At 42.3% G+C, this 16909-nt stretch overlaps 1 protein-coding gene across 1 annotated transcript; it reads right to left on the reverse strand.

Annotated features, from left to right (window-relative positions):
* Window positions 1-3334: 3334 nt before the first annotated feature.
* On the reverse strand, window positions 3335-8316 carry LOC116360828 (gastrula zinc finger protein XlCGF17.1-like). The gene is made up of 2 exons (XM_031815715.1): window positions 6826-8316; window positions 3335-4268 (listed from the first exon to the last, which is right to left on the reverse strand). Exons 1-2 carry the CDS (start codon window positions 7076-7078, stop codon window positions 3667-3669), a joined length of 855 nt encoding a protein of 284 aa, XP_031671575.1. The 5' UTR covers window positions 7079-8316; the 3' UTR covers window positions 3335-3666.
* Window positions 8317-16909: the final 8593 nt, after the last annotated feature.

Raw genomic sequence — 16909 nt, forward strand, 5'->3', positions numbered from 1 at the left:
ACCAGGGAAAGAAATCAATACAAACACATGACCGACAGGAAGCTCTGAATGAGTTTGGTGCTTACTCACCTGGGGTGATCGAGCAGTGTTCCGCCTGTCCTCCCGACTCCTAGACGAGTTCCTCCAGCACCGGTCGGACGTGTGCCCTCGTCGACCACAACTGGTGCAGGAGGACACTCCTCCTCCGGTCCCCCTTGAAGCCGTACCTCCTAATTCCATAGGGATAGGAACAGGGGGCCTGGGGATTGGAAACGACAGGACCTGATCCGAACGCCCGCGAGCAGCCAGCAGGTTGTCGAGACGGATAGCCAGATCGATAAGTCCATCCAGAGTGAATGTGGCGTCCCGACATGCCAGCTCCCTGCGGACGTCCTCACTGAGACTAAATCTAAAATGATCAATCAAGGCCCTGTCGTTCCATCCTGCTCCTGCTGCCAAAGTCCTAAACTCTAGGGCAAAATCCTGTACGCTCCTCGTCTCCTGACGCAGGTGAAACAGCCGTTCACCCGCCGCCCGACCCTCGGGTGGATGGTCAAAAACAGCTCGGAATCGGCGGGTGAACTCTGGGTAATTATCCTTAGCCGGGTCCGGACCATTCCACACTTCGTTGGCCCACTCGAGGGCTCGCCCAGTCAAACAGGAGATGAGGGCGCACACGCTCTCCTCTCCAGAGGGAGCAGGACGCACGGTAGCCAGGTATAGATCCAGCTGAAGGAGGAAACCCTGGCACCCAGCCGCCGATCCGTCAAACTCCCGTGGGAGTGTCAGCCGAAGAGCCCCAGAGCCAGATATGGTCGCAGAAACAGGAGGTGCTGGAGAAGGGGTTGCTAAAGATGAGGTGGGGAGGCCACTCCTCTCCCATCGATCCATTTTCTCCATCATTTGGTCCATAGCAGAACCAATCCGGTGAATCAGGCTGGTATGATGGAGGACCCTCTCCTCCATCGATGGGAGAGGAGACGCTGCTGCTCCTGCTGATTCCATGGTGGTGCGGGATTCTGTCACGTCTAATCAAGGTGGGTGGAATCGAGGCACAGAGAGCAGAATGCGATCTTGATCCATTATTAAAGTGACCAGTGTTCCATTATTATAGTGACCAGTGTTCCATTATTATAGTGACCAGTGTTCCATTATTAAAGTGACCAGTTGTCACGTCTAATCAAGGTGGGTGGAATCAGGCGCAGAGAGCAGAATGCGATCTTGAAGTTTATTCTCCGGTAAACAAACAAACACGGTCAACCCAAACAAACACAGGGTGAAATTATCCAACATAGGAGAACAAACAAACCGGAGAATAAGAAAACACGAAAACCACGACAGACGAAAATGAAATGACAAAATAAACAATCCCGCACAAAACAAGGGTGGGACAACCTACATTAAATACAGACACTAATTAACTAAATAACACACAGGTGAAACCAATCAGACAAAACCAACAGATACACGAAAAGGGATCGGTAGTGGCTAGTAGGACGGTGACGACGAACGCCGAGCACCGCCCGAACGGGCAGGAGAGCAAACATCGGCGGAAGTCGTGACACCAGTGTTCCATTATTAAAGTGACCAGTGTTCCATTATTAAAGTGACCAGTGTTCCATTATTAGTGACCAGTGTTCCATTATTAGTGACCAGTGTTCCATTATTAGTGACCAGTGTTCCATTATTAGTGACCAGTGTTCCATTATTAAAGTGACCAGTGTTCCATTATTACAGTGACCAGTGTTAGATAGGGCAGCAGACTTGAACGAGCAGTGTTGAGTACCGGGCGGTAGCCAGCTAGTGACAGTGATCAAGTTCAGGGCAGGGTACTGGGTGGAGGCCAGCTAGTGACAGACATATTTGAAAACTTAGCATTGGAGGACTGGATCATCAGATTACAACAAAGAAAGATTTTCCTGCAATATCGACACATGCATACCATTTAGTATGAAGCCGTGACTAAGATGATTGAGTTGGAGGCGTGGCCATGCAACAATGGATTCATAGTAGGACTAGAGGACCTTGTGCATTTCAGATATTATAACAACCCAATGTTTATATCCTAGGATAAATTAGCTAGCAACAGCAAGCGAACTAGCTAAATTGCCATGAATGCTTTTCGACCTGTCCCAAAATGTATGTACTTGGTTCAGTGTTAATTTTGATATTTCAACCTGCGTGTCCTGATCGCATCTGGTGTGGATGGACAAAATCAACATGCATAAATGTATTAGACCTAATGGATAAATAGACTAGTCAGTATAGGATACATGTAATAGACTAGTCAGTATAGGATACATGTATTAGACCTAATAGATAAATAGACTAGTCAGTATAGGATACATGTAATAGACTAGTCAGTATAGGATACATGTAATAGACTAGTCAGTACAGGATACATGTATTAGACCTAATGGATAAATAGACTAGTCAGTATAGGATACATGTAATAGACTAGTCAGTATAGGATACATGTAATAGACTAGTCAGTATAGGATACATGTATTAGACCTAATGGGTAAATAGACTGGTCAGTATAGGATGCAGCCTTATTCTCATGTATTAGGATCCTTATTCTACTCTACTGTATTAGCTACCATGGAGGATTATTCAATTCTACTGTATTAGCTACCATGGAGCCTTATTCTACTGTATTAGCTACCATGGAGCCTTATTCTACTCTACTGTATTAGCTACCATGGTGCCTTATTCTACTGTATTAGCTACCATGGAGCCTTATTCTACTGTATTAGCTACCATGGAGCCTTATTCTATTATAATGTATTAGCTACCATGGAGCCTTATTCTACTCTACTGTATTAGCTACCATGGAGCTTTATTCTATTATAATGTATTAGCTACCATGGTGCCTTATTCTATTATAATGTATTAGCTACCATGGAGCCTTATTCTATTCTACTGTATTAGCTACCATGGAGCCTTATTCTACTCTACTGTATTAGCTACCATGGTGCCTTATTCTATTATAATGTATTAGCTACCATGGAGCCTTATTCTATTATAATGTATTAGCTAACATGGTGCCTTATTATAATGTATTAGCTAACATGGAGCCTTATTCTACTCTAATGTATTAGCTAACATGGAGCCTTATTCTACTTTTTATTTTCATTTCTTTCACTCTCTCTATACTGCTTCTACATAGTGGAATAACATTGATGGGAACTCGTGTTTTTCACGTCAACAACTTCGTCCTTTATCTTGACGACTAGTAAACAAATTAACTCAATGAAACAAAACGACTCAATTCAAGAGGTTTCAATGTTCAAAATCAAGAAATGCTCATTCTATTAATTTATTACATAATTTACATGGTGCAATATCTAAATCATGTATTCAATCAAATTCATTTAGCGAAAAGCCAGATCACATCAAATCCCAGAGGTTTAAGGTTAGAATCAAGAAATGCAAAACTCCATTCATCTATATAATAATTAACATTTAGCAATATCCCCCAAATATAATGAACAATAGTAGAGGGTTTATACTCGTATGCAATGGATGAAGGTTAGTATAGTATATAGTATTTATAGTATAGTATTTATCATTTATAGTATTTATCATCTCCAGATGAAAACTTGAAAAGAGTAGGTCTATTTTGTTAATGATTTCATGTTAACAATATGATTTCATTTGGCATAAACGAAAACCTAAATTCTCAGGTCAAAAACTTAAGTCAGAACACAGCCTCTCTATTCTCTCATGTGTTTTCAGGTCCTCTGACTGGGAAAATGTCTTTCCACACTGAGAGCAGTGGTATGTCTTCTCCTCCTGTGTATGTATTCTTTCATGCTTATTCAGATGTGTAAAATTGATAAAACTCTTTCCACACAGGGAGCATTGGTAGAGCTTTTCTTGTGCGTGTGTTGTCTCGTGCTCTTTTAGGGTCCCTAACTGGGTAAAACGCTTTCCACACTGGGAACATTGGAAAGGCTTTTCCCCTGTGTGTATCCTCTCATGCTGCTTCAGGCTCCCTAACCAGGCGAAACTCTTTCCACACTGGGAACAGTGGTAAGGTTTCTCTCCAGAGTGTATTCTCTTATGCTCCCTGAGGTTTCCTAACAAAGTAAAACTCTTTCCACACTGGGAACATTGGAAAGGCCTTTCTCCTGTGTGTGTCCTCTCATGCCTTTTTAGGGCCCATGATAGGGAAAATATCTTTTCACATTGGGAGCAGTGGTGTTGTCTCGCTGGTTTGGGTGTCACTGGGTCTGGTCCCCCCGAAGGACTCTTTCCGCTGTCAGAGTGAGAGTCTGGTCTCTCTCCTGCCAAAGACAAACAGATTATTTAGTTAAATACTTAATAGAGACCTGAATGAAATTTCTACATGATAAAACTGGCTCCATGTCGAGTAGGAGCCTGGTGAAGAGCTCCGGTCTGAGAAACTGACTGATGCTGCCCCCTCTGTGACATCGCTGCCCCCTCCGTGACATCGCTGCTCCCTCTGTGACATCGCTGCTCCCTCTGTGACATCGTTGCTCCCTCCTTTTAAACTACTGCCCAGTCTTTCTGAACTGCCTGACTGAACAACACCTTATCATCTGAATCTGTGGAAGACCATCACCAAGACCTGCCAGATCTCTACATGTGTTTTGTTAGTTTTGGCAGTTTTTACAGTCTGAGATGGTCTTTGCAATGAAAAGTGTTGTATATAATACATTAATTACTACTATTGTTATACTATCAGGTTTAAACTAGTTAGGTTTAGTTTAATGATATATAATGATAAATAATGATATATACAGTGTGGAGAACAAGTATTTGATACACTGCCGATTTTGCAGGTTTTCCTACTTACAAAGCATGTAGGGGTCTGTAATTTTTTATCATAGGTACACTTCAACTGTGAGAGACGGAATCTAAAACAAAAATCCAGAAAATCACATTGTATGATTTTTAAGTAATTCATTTGCATTTTATCCCTATGATTGGGTAACTCCTACCAGTAATCTGCCCTCCTCTTTCCAGAGTTATCCATCCCTGTGATTGGGTAACTCCTACCAGTAATCTGCCCTCCTCTTTCCAGAGTTATCCATCCCTGTGATTGGGTAACTCCTACCAGTAATCTGCCCTCCTCTTTCCAGAGTTATCCATCCCTGTGATTGGGTAACAGCTTTAATGAAGTGGAAGCTGCATTCATGTAGATCAGGTTGTCATGCCTGTGGTATTATTGATCAGGTTGTCATTCCTGTGGTATTATTGATCAGGTTGTCATACCTGTGGTATTATTGATCAGGTTGTCATACCTGTGGTATTATTGATCAGGTTGTCATACCTGTGGTATTATTGATCAGGTTGTCATTCCTGTGGTATTATTGATCAGGTTGTCATTCCTGTGGTATTATTGATCAGGTTGTCATTCCTGTGGTATTATTGATCAGGTTGTCATTCCTGTGGTATTATTGATCAGGTTGTCATTCCTGTGGTATTATTGATCAGGTTGTCATTCCTGTGGTATTATTGATCAGGTTCCTGTGGTATTATTGATCAGGTTGTCATACCTGTGGTATTATTGATCAGGTTGTCATACCTGTGGTATTATTGATCAGGTTGTCATACCTGTGATATTATTAATCAGGTTGTCATTCCTGTGGTATACGGGCTTTATTGCTTAAACTATTCCCCTACGTATTTATCTGGACAGGGAAGATAACAGTTTAATGTGGCTCTGTGTTCCACTACGTATTTATCTGGACAGGGAAGATAACAGTTTAATGTGGCTCTGTGTTCCACTACGTATTTATCTAGACAGGGAAGATAACAGTTTAATGTGGCTCTGTGTTCCCCTACGTATTTATCTGGACAGGGAAGATAACAGTTTAATGTGGCTCTGTGTTCCACTACGTATTTATCTAGACAGGGAAGATAACAGTTTAATGTGGCTCTGTGTTCCACTACGTATTTATCTGGACAGGGAAGATAACAGTTTAATGTGGCTCTGTACTCCACTACGTATTTATCTAGACAGGGAAGATAACAGTTTAATGTGGCTCTGTGTTCCACTACGTATTTATCTGGACAGGGAAGATAACAGTTTAATGTGGCTCTGTACTCCACTAGTTTAGATTGGAGATCAAATATTTCATATGAGACAAAGGGACAGAATGTCACCTTTTAGTTGAAGGTATATTCATACATATCAGTTTTACCATTTAGAAATAAAATATCTAGTCCCTACATTTGAATGCCTCATAAGTATTTGGACAAATTCACTTATATGTGTATTAAAGTATTTGGTCCCATATTCCTAGAACACAATGACTACATCAAGCTTGTGACTCAGCAAACTTGTTGGATACATTTGCAGTTTGTTTTGGTTGTGTTTCAGATGATATTGTTCCCAACAGAAATGAACAGTACATAATTTATCGTATCATACGAGTCACACAAGAATAGAATATGTTTCTGAACACTTGTATATTAATATGGATGCTAACATGATTAGGGATAATCATGAATGGATCATGAATAATAATGAGTGAGAAAGGTAGAGCCATAAATATCATACTCCTTATTGGTACTTAAACGTTTTATATCTCCACTGTCCTAATAACCAGAGAGTAGCTGAGGGTTTGAACAAATGGAACATCTCTCATTCATAGACAGAGCTGTGGATGCAAGGACCCACCATCAGATCAAAATGATGGTTTTAAAACCGTTTTGAGTCAAATACAGTGGTTGTTTACATTTGCACTGTTTACAAGCTTATATTTGGGGTTCTGGTGAGGAGCACATTTCAGTGCAATGTCCCTTTGGCTTTAAAACCACACATTAGTTCAACAACTACAGAGTTTCTGGACATGTTTTTAAGACAGTACTCACTGGTGTTAATCAGATCTTCAGTCTCCTCTTCCTCTCCTTCATCTCCCAAAACATCCTCCTCTTCTTCTTTCAAGGTGACAGCCTCCCCTTCCTCCCTTTTCATTCTGAAAACTTCTACTTCCTCTTCTTCCACTGTGACAGCCTTTATCCCCTCTTCATCTTTCACTCTAAAATGTTCTGTCTCTTCTTTCACTGTAACATCCTTCTCTTCTTTCAATGTGATACTGATGGCCTCCTCTTCCTCCTCTTTCATTCTGAAAGCTTCTTCCTCTTCTTCCACTGAGACAGCCTCTATCCCCTCCTCTTCTTCCACTGTGACAGTCTCTATCCCCTCTTCTTCCACTGTGACAGCCTCTATCCCCTCCTCTTCTTCCACTGTGACAGCCTCTATCCCCTCCTCTTCTTCCACTGTGACAGCCTCTATCCCCTCCTCTTCTTCCACTGTGACAGCCTCTATCCCCTCCTCTTCTTCCACTGTGACAGCCTCTATCCCCTCCTCTTCCACTGTGACAGCCTCTATCCCCTCCTCTTCTTCCACTGTGACAGCCTCTATCCCCTCCTCTTCTTCCACTGTGACAGCCTCTATCCCCTCCTCTTCTTCCACTGAGACAGCCTCTATCCCCTCCTCTTCTTCCACTGAGACAGCCTCTATCCCCTCTTCATCTTTCACTCTAAAATGTTCTCTCTTCTTTCACTGTAACATCCTTCTCTTCTTTCAATGTGATACTGATGGCCTCCTCTTCCTCCTCTTTCATTCTGAAAGCTTCTTCCTCTTCTTCCACTGAGACAGCCTCTATCCCCTCCTCTTCTTCCACTGTGACAGTCTCTATCCCCTCTTCTTCCACTGTGACAGCCTCTATCCCCTCCTCTTCTTCCACTGTGACAGCCTCTATCCCCTCCTCTTCTTCCACTGTGACAGCCTCTATCCCCTCCTCTTCTTCCACTGTGACAGCCTCTATCCCCTCCTCTTCTTCCACTGTGACAGCCTCTATCCCCTCCTCTTCTTCCACTGTGACAGCCTCTATCCCCTCCTCTTCTTCCACTGAGACAGCCTCTATCCCCTCCTCTTCTTCCACTGAGACAGCCTCTATCCCCTCTTCATCTTTCACTCGAAAATGTTCTCTTCTTTCACTGTAATATCCCCCTTCTCTTCTTTCAGGACAATGTTCAGACCCAGAGCTTCTTTCTCCGTCCAGCAGACCTCTTCTTTAACAGGAGGGTAGTCGTTCAGTGAGTTCATGGTCGGGCTAGCTAGCATTAACGATAAGCTTAGTGCTAGACTCGGTATAATCAACACATTTGTACATTTAACAAGCAAATTACAGATGGGCAGATTCCGCAAATTACTTTAAGTTAAACGTATCTACATACGTAAAGAGGATTGTGTTAAAAACACCGAGATCAATATACACAAAAATGGTCGAAAGAGCTTGTTTTCGGTTGTATGTTGGCTACCAGGCTAAAGAGGTGGTTGAATGAATCAGTATCCGTGTTGGTGAAACAGCTTCCGGTGTCGTGTGGTCCACTAAATATGACGTCACCATCTGAAGGTCGCGTATTGCCGTCAGCTGACTGGAATTTATTTGTTTAAATTTTATTTTATTTTACCTTTATTTTACTAGGCAAGTCAGTTAAGAACAAATTCTTATTTTCAATGACGGCCTAGGAACAGTGGGTTAACTGCCTGTTCAGGGGCAGAACGACAGATTTGTACCTTGTCAGCTCGGGGATTCGAACTTGCAACCTTTCTGTTACTAGTCCAACACTCTAACCACTAGGCTACCCTGCCGCCCCAATGGGTAACGCAGTTTAGAAAAATACTCACTACATTGTTTATTCATTTAAAGATGAGCAAATATGTTTTGTCTGCCTTCTTACAGCCAATACATTCGTCTATGCAGACGTGTAGCTACATGTGAACATGTACATTATTGTTACGAATCCCTTTTGGCCCGACAGTCTAGGGGGATGGTAATGAGACCCGTAACATAACTCATGCAAATTATTATTGTGACAAAGTAAAAGTGTGAACGAAATAACCAGGACAACTGAAATTTACCTTCAAACTCAAAGTTTATTTATAAACACACGGTAATGGGGGGAGCAGGAAAAGGGGCTGAGCTGGACCCAAGGAAAGAAACAATAAATGTACAAAAACACCCCTAAGCTAGACTAGCCTACTTTAACAACAGCTAACTAACTAACCAAAAATACAGTGGGTGGTCCGCCCAGTTCTAACTAGTGTATTTAACAAAGTTCACCTACGGGTAGTGTATGCCCATGGGCGACTTGTCTTGGTTTCCCCCCTTTTCCCACCAGCAACAAACAAACACCATAACCAAAAACAATACTCACAGGTGATGACAAAGTGCTATGAGGTGCTCAAACAAAAGAGAGGTTAAGACACAAAGCGAGAGTGAAACACAGAGACCTACAGACATGGCATTTACAGAGAGATATTGAGCTAGCTCTAGAGCAAACAAATGATGGGGTTTTTAAACCATGGGGAAGGAACTGTGATTGGGTAGGAACTAGGTGGAGGTGTGTCTTCTGATTGATGATTGATTGTTGACTGATTGGGGAGTGATGATTTTCACCTGTGAGGGGAGAAGGAGAGAAAAGAAACACACACACACAGGATACACACACACACAGGATAACTGTATCCGTAACACTCCCACCCTTAAAAGAGCAACCCTAGGGGTTGCGACTACAGTATTTCCATGAATACTCACAACAAAGCAACAAACTTGCAAAACATACAGAAATCATTTGTTGGCAGACAAAGCATCTGCCAACACATTATCTGAACCCTTTTTGTGGCGGATCTCCAAATTATAATTTTGTACAATCAGCGCCCAACGCATAAGGCGCTGGTTCTGGTTGTACATTCGGTGGAGAAAAACTAAGGGGTTATGGTCAGTATACACAATCACTGGTAGGGCACTGGAACCAATGTATACTTCAAAGTATTGCAGAGCCCACAACAAAGCAAGAGCTTCTTGTTCTATTGTCGCATAGTTTGTTTGACATTTATTAAATTTACGTGAAAAATAACAAACAGGATGATCCACTCCACTCTTGTCCTGCTGCAGTAGAACAGCACCAGCACCTCTGGCACTAGCATCTACCTCAAGTTTGAACGGTTGTTCAAAATCTGGAGCAGCAAGTACAGGTGTACTACATAAGAGTGCTTTCACTGATTCAAAAGCTCTGTTGCAATCAGGGGACCACACAAATGATCTAGCCGGACTAAGCAAATCGGTAATTGGAGCAACTACCGCAGAGAAATTTTTACAGAAGCTACGGTAGTAGCCAACCATCCCTAAAAAGCGGCGTAGCTCTCGTCTGGTGGTAGGTGCAGGGAATGCAGTTATTGCCAAGACCTTGGCATCAACAGGGCGCACCTGTCCATGGCCAACCTCTTTACCGAGATAGGTAACAGTAGCCTTCCCAAACTCGCACTTTGCCAAGTTCAGGGTTAGAGAAGCAGCTGCCAACCGTTCACATACTACCCTTAGCGAGTCAACATGATCTGACCACTCAGATGAATAAATCACTAGGTCATCAAGGTATGCACTACAATTAGGAACGCCAGCTAATACGGAGTTAACCAGTTGTTGGAAAGTGGCTGGTGCATTTCGCATCCCAAAAGCCATGACTGAGTACTGTAGGAAGTTGTCTGGGGTCACAAAGGCAGAAATCTCAGAAGCACGTAAAGTTAACGGAACCTGCCAGTAACCTTTTAAGAGGTCTAACTTAGTTACATACTTAGCAGCACCAATAGTGTCGATACAGTCGTCCAGTCGGGGTAACGGGAACGAATCTGGCATTGTGACAGAATTTACCTTTCGATAATCCGTACATAACCTGGACGTACCATCAGGTTTAGGAACTAGAATGCAAGGAGAACTCCAAGGGCTTGAACTTGGCTTAGCCAGGTAATTCTCCAACAAATATCTCACCTCATCCCTCATTATCTTCCTCTTGGAAGCGTTGATACGATATGGGTGTTGCTTGATAGGTGTAGCATTTCCAACATTAATGTCATGTTCCAACACATTGGTGCGAGTAGGAACGTCATTAAAGAGACATGGGAAACTGTGTAGTAGCCTCACAATATCATTGGCCTGTCCATCCGTTAAATGAACCAGACCGGATTGGATAGACAGCAGCATTTCTGAGTTGGGCAATCTAACACACTGCTGTTGAGTGTTGCGCAACTCCAATCCATCATCATCATCATCAATATGACAGTCCACTATGATAGCAGTAGTAGCAGAGGAGACAGCAGTACCTTCCTCTGTTTTTGAACTCTCTAACTGTGTGATGGGTCGGGTGTGGTAAGCTTTCAACATGCTAATGTGACACACACGAGATTGGCGTTGTCTATCAGGAGTTTGAAGGACAGTCAGTTTCACTTATTTTATTTTCAATTAAATAAGGACCAGAGAAACGAGCTGACAGTGAAGATCCTGGAACAGGTAATAACACCAGTACTTGGTCACCTGGCTGTAGTGGACGAGAAACAGCCTCTTTATCATAGTGTCTTTTCATGCTCCTCTGTGAGGAAGACAGAGCTTCCTTTGCGAGAGCACAAGCTTGGTGTAGGCGCTCACGAAAGCGACTAACGTAGTCCAACACATTCTCATCTCTGGTACACAACTCTTGGGACAAGAACTGTTCTTTAAGGACTTTCATTGGTCCTCTCACTGTGTAACCAAACACCAGTTCAGCCGGGCTGAAACCTAGGGACTCCTGCACAGTTTCACGAGCAGCAAACAAAACTAGAGGAACTCCCTCATCCCAATCTTTCTCAGATTCCAAACAATATTTACGTAGCATAGACTTCAGTGTCTGATGCCATCTTTCAAGCGCACCCTGAGACTCTGGGTGATAGGCGCTTGACACACGGTGCGTAATTGACAAGGATTTTAACACCTGCTTGAAGAGCTTGGATAGGAAATTGGTACCTTGATCGCTTTGTACCACCTTAGGTAACCCGAATGTCGTGAAGAATTTTATTAAAGGCTTTACTCACTACCGGGGCTGTAATCCTTCTCAGAGGAATGGCCTCGGGGTATCTTGTAGCCATACACATTATCGTTAACAAAAACTGGTTACCCGATTTTGTCTTCGGTAACGGTCCGACACAATCAACCACCACATGCTCGAATGGTTCACCTATGACAGGTATGGGACAAAGAGGAGCGGGAGGAATAACCTGATTTGGTTTTCCTGTTATCTGACATGTGTGGCATGTCCGACAGAACTGAGCCACATCTTGTTTTAAACCCGGCCAAAAGAAATGTCGAAGGATCCGATCATAAGTTTTTGTGATTCCTAAATGACCAGACCACTGGTGATCATGAGCAAGGGATAACACATTTTGTCGAAAGGCTGTAGGAATCACTATTTGGTAAACAGCATTCCAATCTCCATCCGCGTCAACATGGGATTTCCATTTACGCATGAGGAGATTACCATCAATTAAGTAAGCCACGCTCTTCTTCTTCACATCTTCCAATGAGACAACACTAGAAAAACATTTAGCAAGCTTGTTGTCAACCTTTTGGTTAGCAATCAGCTGCTCACGAGTGACTGGTAACTGTATTGCCTCAGCAATAAGTTAAACGTTCTTTGATTCTTTCCTGGGCTGTTTGTCAGAGGTGATCAGCTTCTCAGAGGTATCACACAATCCATCTTCTTGATCAACCTCTTTGAACAGAACAGTGTTCGATAAATCTATCACGTCACCCTCTTGTAGTGCCTGAGCACGAGTGACAGCACAAGCGGGGAACACATGTGGATACTTTTGTGCCAGCTCATTCGAGAGAGAGTGGTCACTTTTATCCAATACTTCCAATACGGGTAATACCTTTCCTCCGGCAATATCGTTACCCATTATAAAGGTCACACCTTTCACTGGCAACATAGGACGTACCCCCACTCTGAATATTCCACTGATTAACTCAGAGTGTACTTTCACAAAGTGCAATGGCACTGGGACAAAACCCATTTCAATACCCTGCACTAACACACTGGAACCACAGTATGTATCGTCAGATAAGGGCAACACATCAGACAATATAAACGACTGCGCCGCACCAGTATCTCTAAGGATTTTAACCGGACGCTGAGACGCTTCGTCATTCGTTAGGGACACAAACCCCTCGCAAATGAATGGTTCATAACTGTGGTCGGGGACTGAGACTTTCAAACTACAGTTACCCTGAGGCACCTGTTTTGTTGCAGACCTCTTAACCGTACGAATTAGAGCAACACCTGTTGGTGGCTTGGCACGAAGAGGCATCCCTTGTTTGCGTTTAAGCAGGAAGCAATCATTAATCATATGTCCTACTTTATGACAATAGAAACAGGGACGCTCTTTCTTCTGGCGTGCGTGATATACTACTGCTGGTCGACTAGGGCTAAAGGTAGGAAACTCAGTGGCTCTACTCTCAGTTTGAGCCGAAAACACACTCTTGTGCGTCAACACAAACTCGTCTGCCAACACAGACGCTTCTGCCAGACAGGATACTTTCTGTTCGTTTAGGTAAACTACAATGCGTTCGGGTAAGCAATTTTTAAACTCTTCCAACAAGATTAACTCCCGGAGAGAGTTGAAATCAGTTACCTTACTAGCAGCATGCCATTTATCAAACAGATTTCCCTCGTCTCTAGCAAATTCCACATAAGTCTTACTAGAAGACTTTCTATGAGACCTAAATCTCTGTCAGTATGCCTCAGGCACAAGCTCATAGGCACGAAGAACAGTAGCTTTGACCACTTCATAATTCAAACTGTCCACCAGAGGTAGCGCTGACAAAACCTCTTGGGCTTTACCAGTTAATTTACACTGAAGTAATAGGCACCATACCTCTTCAGGCCATTTCAATGCTACGGCTATACGCTCAAATACACAAAAATAGGAGTCAACCTCCGACTCTCTGAACAAAGGTACTAAGGCAATCTGCCTACTAATGTCAAACGTGTTTGAGGACACAGCAAGTGAGGACAGCTCACAAACAGGTACAGTAGGAACGAAGGCTAGCCTTGCTGTCTCTGCCTCCAGTTCCATCTGGCGCATTTTGAACTCCAACTGCCTTTGTTCTCTGTCTGCCTCAATTTTACACATCTCCAACTGGAGAGTCTCTCGCCTAATTTGGGCCCTCTCTTCCACCTCCAGTTGGAACTGTGCTAAACGGACATCCCTCCTGGCATCACCATTTGACAGTGGATCAAAACGGGACAATGTGGCTGGTGTTTTAGCCTCTCCCTCATTATCAGACACCAATGGGCTTACAGGAGCAGCAACATCCCCTACAGGGGTAGTACACTCAGGCAGCGGTAACACAAGCACCTGCTCTTCCAACAATACAGTTAATACTAGCTGTTTAACCTCCGCCTTAACTAAACTCTGCGGAATCGATACTGAATAATGGTCAGCCAAGGTCATTAAATCAACTCTACGACATTTGTCAAAAACCTCCCACGAAGGGTTATCCAAAAAGGATTTCAAATAAAAAGTAGTCATTTTACACTACTTCACAAGTGCCAAAGAAAATAGCAAACACTAATGCTACTTCAGCTATGACGCTCAACACTGAACTATACCACTACAACAATCTACATGAGCGGCATGGGTGTCAGTTATGACAGATCCCGGATGAGCCCCCACTTATGTTACGAATCCCTTTTGGCCCGACAGTCTAGGGGGGATGGTAGTAATGAGACCCGTAACATAACTCATGCAAATTATTATTGTGACAAAGTAAAAGTGTGAACGAAATAACCAGGACAACTGAAATCTACCGTCAAACTCAAAGTTTATTTATAAACACACGGTAATGGGGGGAGCAGGAAAAGGGGCTGAGCTGGACCCAAGGAAAGAAACAACAAATATACAAAAACACCCCTAAGCTAGACTAGCCTACTTTAACAACAGCTAACTAACTAACCAAAAATACAGTGGGTGGTCCGCCCAGTTCTAACTAGTGTATTTAGAATTTCACCTACGGGTAGTGTATGCCCATGGGCGACTTGTCTTGGTTTCCCCTTTTCCCACCAGCAATCAAACACAAACACCATAACCAAAAACAATACTCACAGGAGATGACAAAGTGCTATGAGGTGCTCAAACAAAAGAGAGGTTAAGACACAAAGCGAGAGTGAAACACAGAGACCTACAGACATGGCATTTACAGAGAGATATTGAGCTAGCTCTAGAGCAAACAAATTATGGGGTTTTTAAACCATGGGGAAGGAACTGTGATAGGGTAGGAACTAGGTGGAGGTGTGTCTTCTGATTGATGATTGATTGTTGACTGATTGGGGAGTGATGATTTTCACCTGTGAGGGGAGAAGGAGAGAAAAGAAACACACACACAGGATACACACACACACACAGGATAACTGTATCCGTAACAATTATGAATATATACTGTTAGAATAGTTTAATGCAGACCTATAGCTACATGTGAATATGTACATTATGAATGCAGACCTATAGCTACATGTGAATATGTACATTATGAATGCAGACCTATAGCTACATGTGAATATGTACATTAGGAATATATACTATTAGAATAGTTTAATGCAGACCTATAGCTACATGTGAATATGTACATTAGGAATATATACTGGTAGAATAGTTTAATGCAGACCTGTAGCTACATGTGAATATGTACATTAGGAATATATACTGGTAGAATAGTTTAATGCAGACCTATAGCTACATGTGAATATGTACATTATGAATGCAGACCTATAGCTACATGTGAATATGTACATTATGAATGCAGACCTATAGCTACATGTGAATATGTACATTAGGAATATATACTATTAGAATAGTTTAATGCAGACCTATAGCTACATGTGAATATGTACATTATGAATGCAGACCTATAGCTACATGTGAATATGTACATTATGAATGCAGACCTATAGCTACATGTGAATATGTACATTATGAATGCAGACCTATAGCTACATGTGAATATGTACATTATGAATATATACTGTTAGAATAGTTAAATGCAGACCTATAGCTACATGTGAATATGTACATTATGAATGCAGACCTATAGCTACATGTGAATATGTACATTAGGAATATATACTATTAGAATAGTTTAATGCAGACCTATAGCTACATGTGAATATGTACATTAGGAATATATACTGGTAGAATAGTTTAATGCAGACCTGTAGCTACATGTGAATATGTACATTAGGAATATATACTGGTAGAATAGTTTAATGCAGACCTATAGCTACATGTGAATATGTACGTTATGGATACATGAGGTGATAATAGTTTCGCCCAGTTGGTAAACCATGCCGCACCCAACGCCAGAGTTGTTGGTTTGATACCCGAGCGGGACCAGTACGAAAATGTATGCACACGCTAATGTAAGTCGATCTGCGTCTGTTTAATGAATAACATGTTAAACAATTAAGACCTAATTCAGGACTTAACTCCAGTTTTGACCGTATAATGTCAGTTGCATGCTACCGAGGTGGCTGACTAGCTGTTGTTGTTGAAGAAGCGTCCTAGTATCAGGACTTAACTCCAGTCTTGACCGTATAATGTCAGTTGCATGCTACCGAGGTGGCTGACTAGCTGTTGTTGTTGAAGAAGCGTCCTGTCTACTAGATTACACGTCACGCTATAACATATATTTTACTCAACTGCGTTTTACCTTCCGAAATAATATCCTATTGGTGAGCCAACTGGTAAATGCAGAGGGTCTTTTACTCAGTTATAAAGAATTCTTATCACTTTACAAGGTCCCTGTAACACCTAAAGATTTTGCAATTGTTTTAGATGCCATTCCCTCAGGTGTTGCTATGTTATTCAGGAACGTGTCAAGACCTGACCCTCAGAGCCTACCTTCTGTTGACCCTGTTGACTCAAATAATCTATGTATGCTTGTGTTCCCTCATGTGCTTTATGTATTGATTTGTTATTAATAAAAAATATATATATAAAAAAATTGCGTTTTACCCCAGTCGGCAAAAAGCATTGGGACTTTAAGCCGATGCTGCTGGTGTGACGTATTATCTAGTGGACGGA

This window comes from Oncorhynchus kisutch, unplaced genomic scaffold (assembly GCF_002021735.2).
Source record: "Oncorhynchus kisutch isolate 150728-3 unplaced genomic scaffold, Okis_V2 scaffold503, whole genome shotgun sequence".
NCBI lineage: Eukaryota > Metazoa > Chordata > Actinopteri > Salmoniformes > Salmonidae > Oncorhynchus > Oncorhynchus kisutch.

What these genes read in the sequence shown, in the direction of transcription:
- LOC116360828 (XM_031815715.1), bottom strand. Translation starts at nt 7,078, where the DNA reads ATGAAAGAGGAGGAAGAGGAGGCCATCAGTATCACATTGAAAGAAGAG. An exon ending in TGAAGATCTGATTAACACCA is followed by an intron (nt 4,269 to 6,825) that starts GTGAGTACTGTC and finishes TGTCTTTGGCAG; the next exon opens with GAGAGAGACCAGACTCTCAC.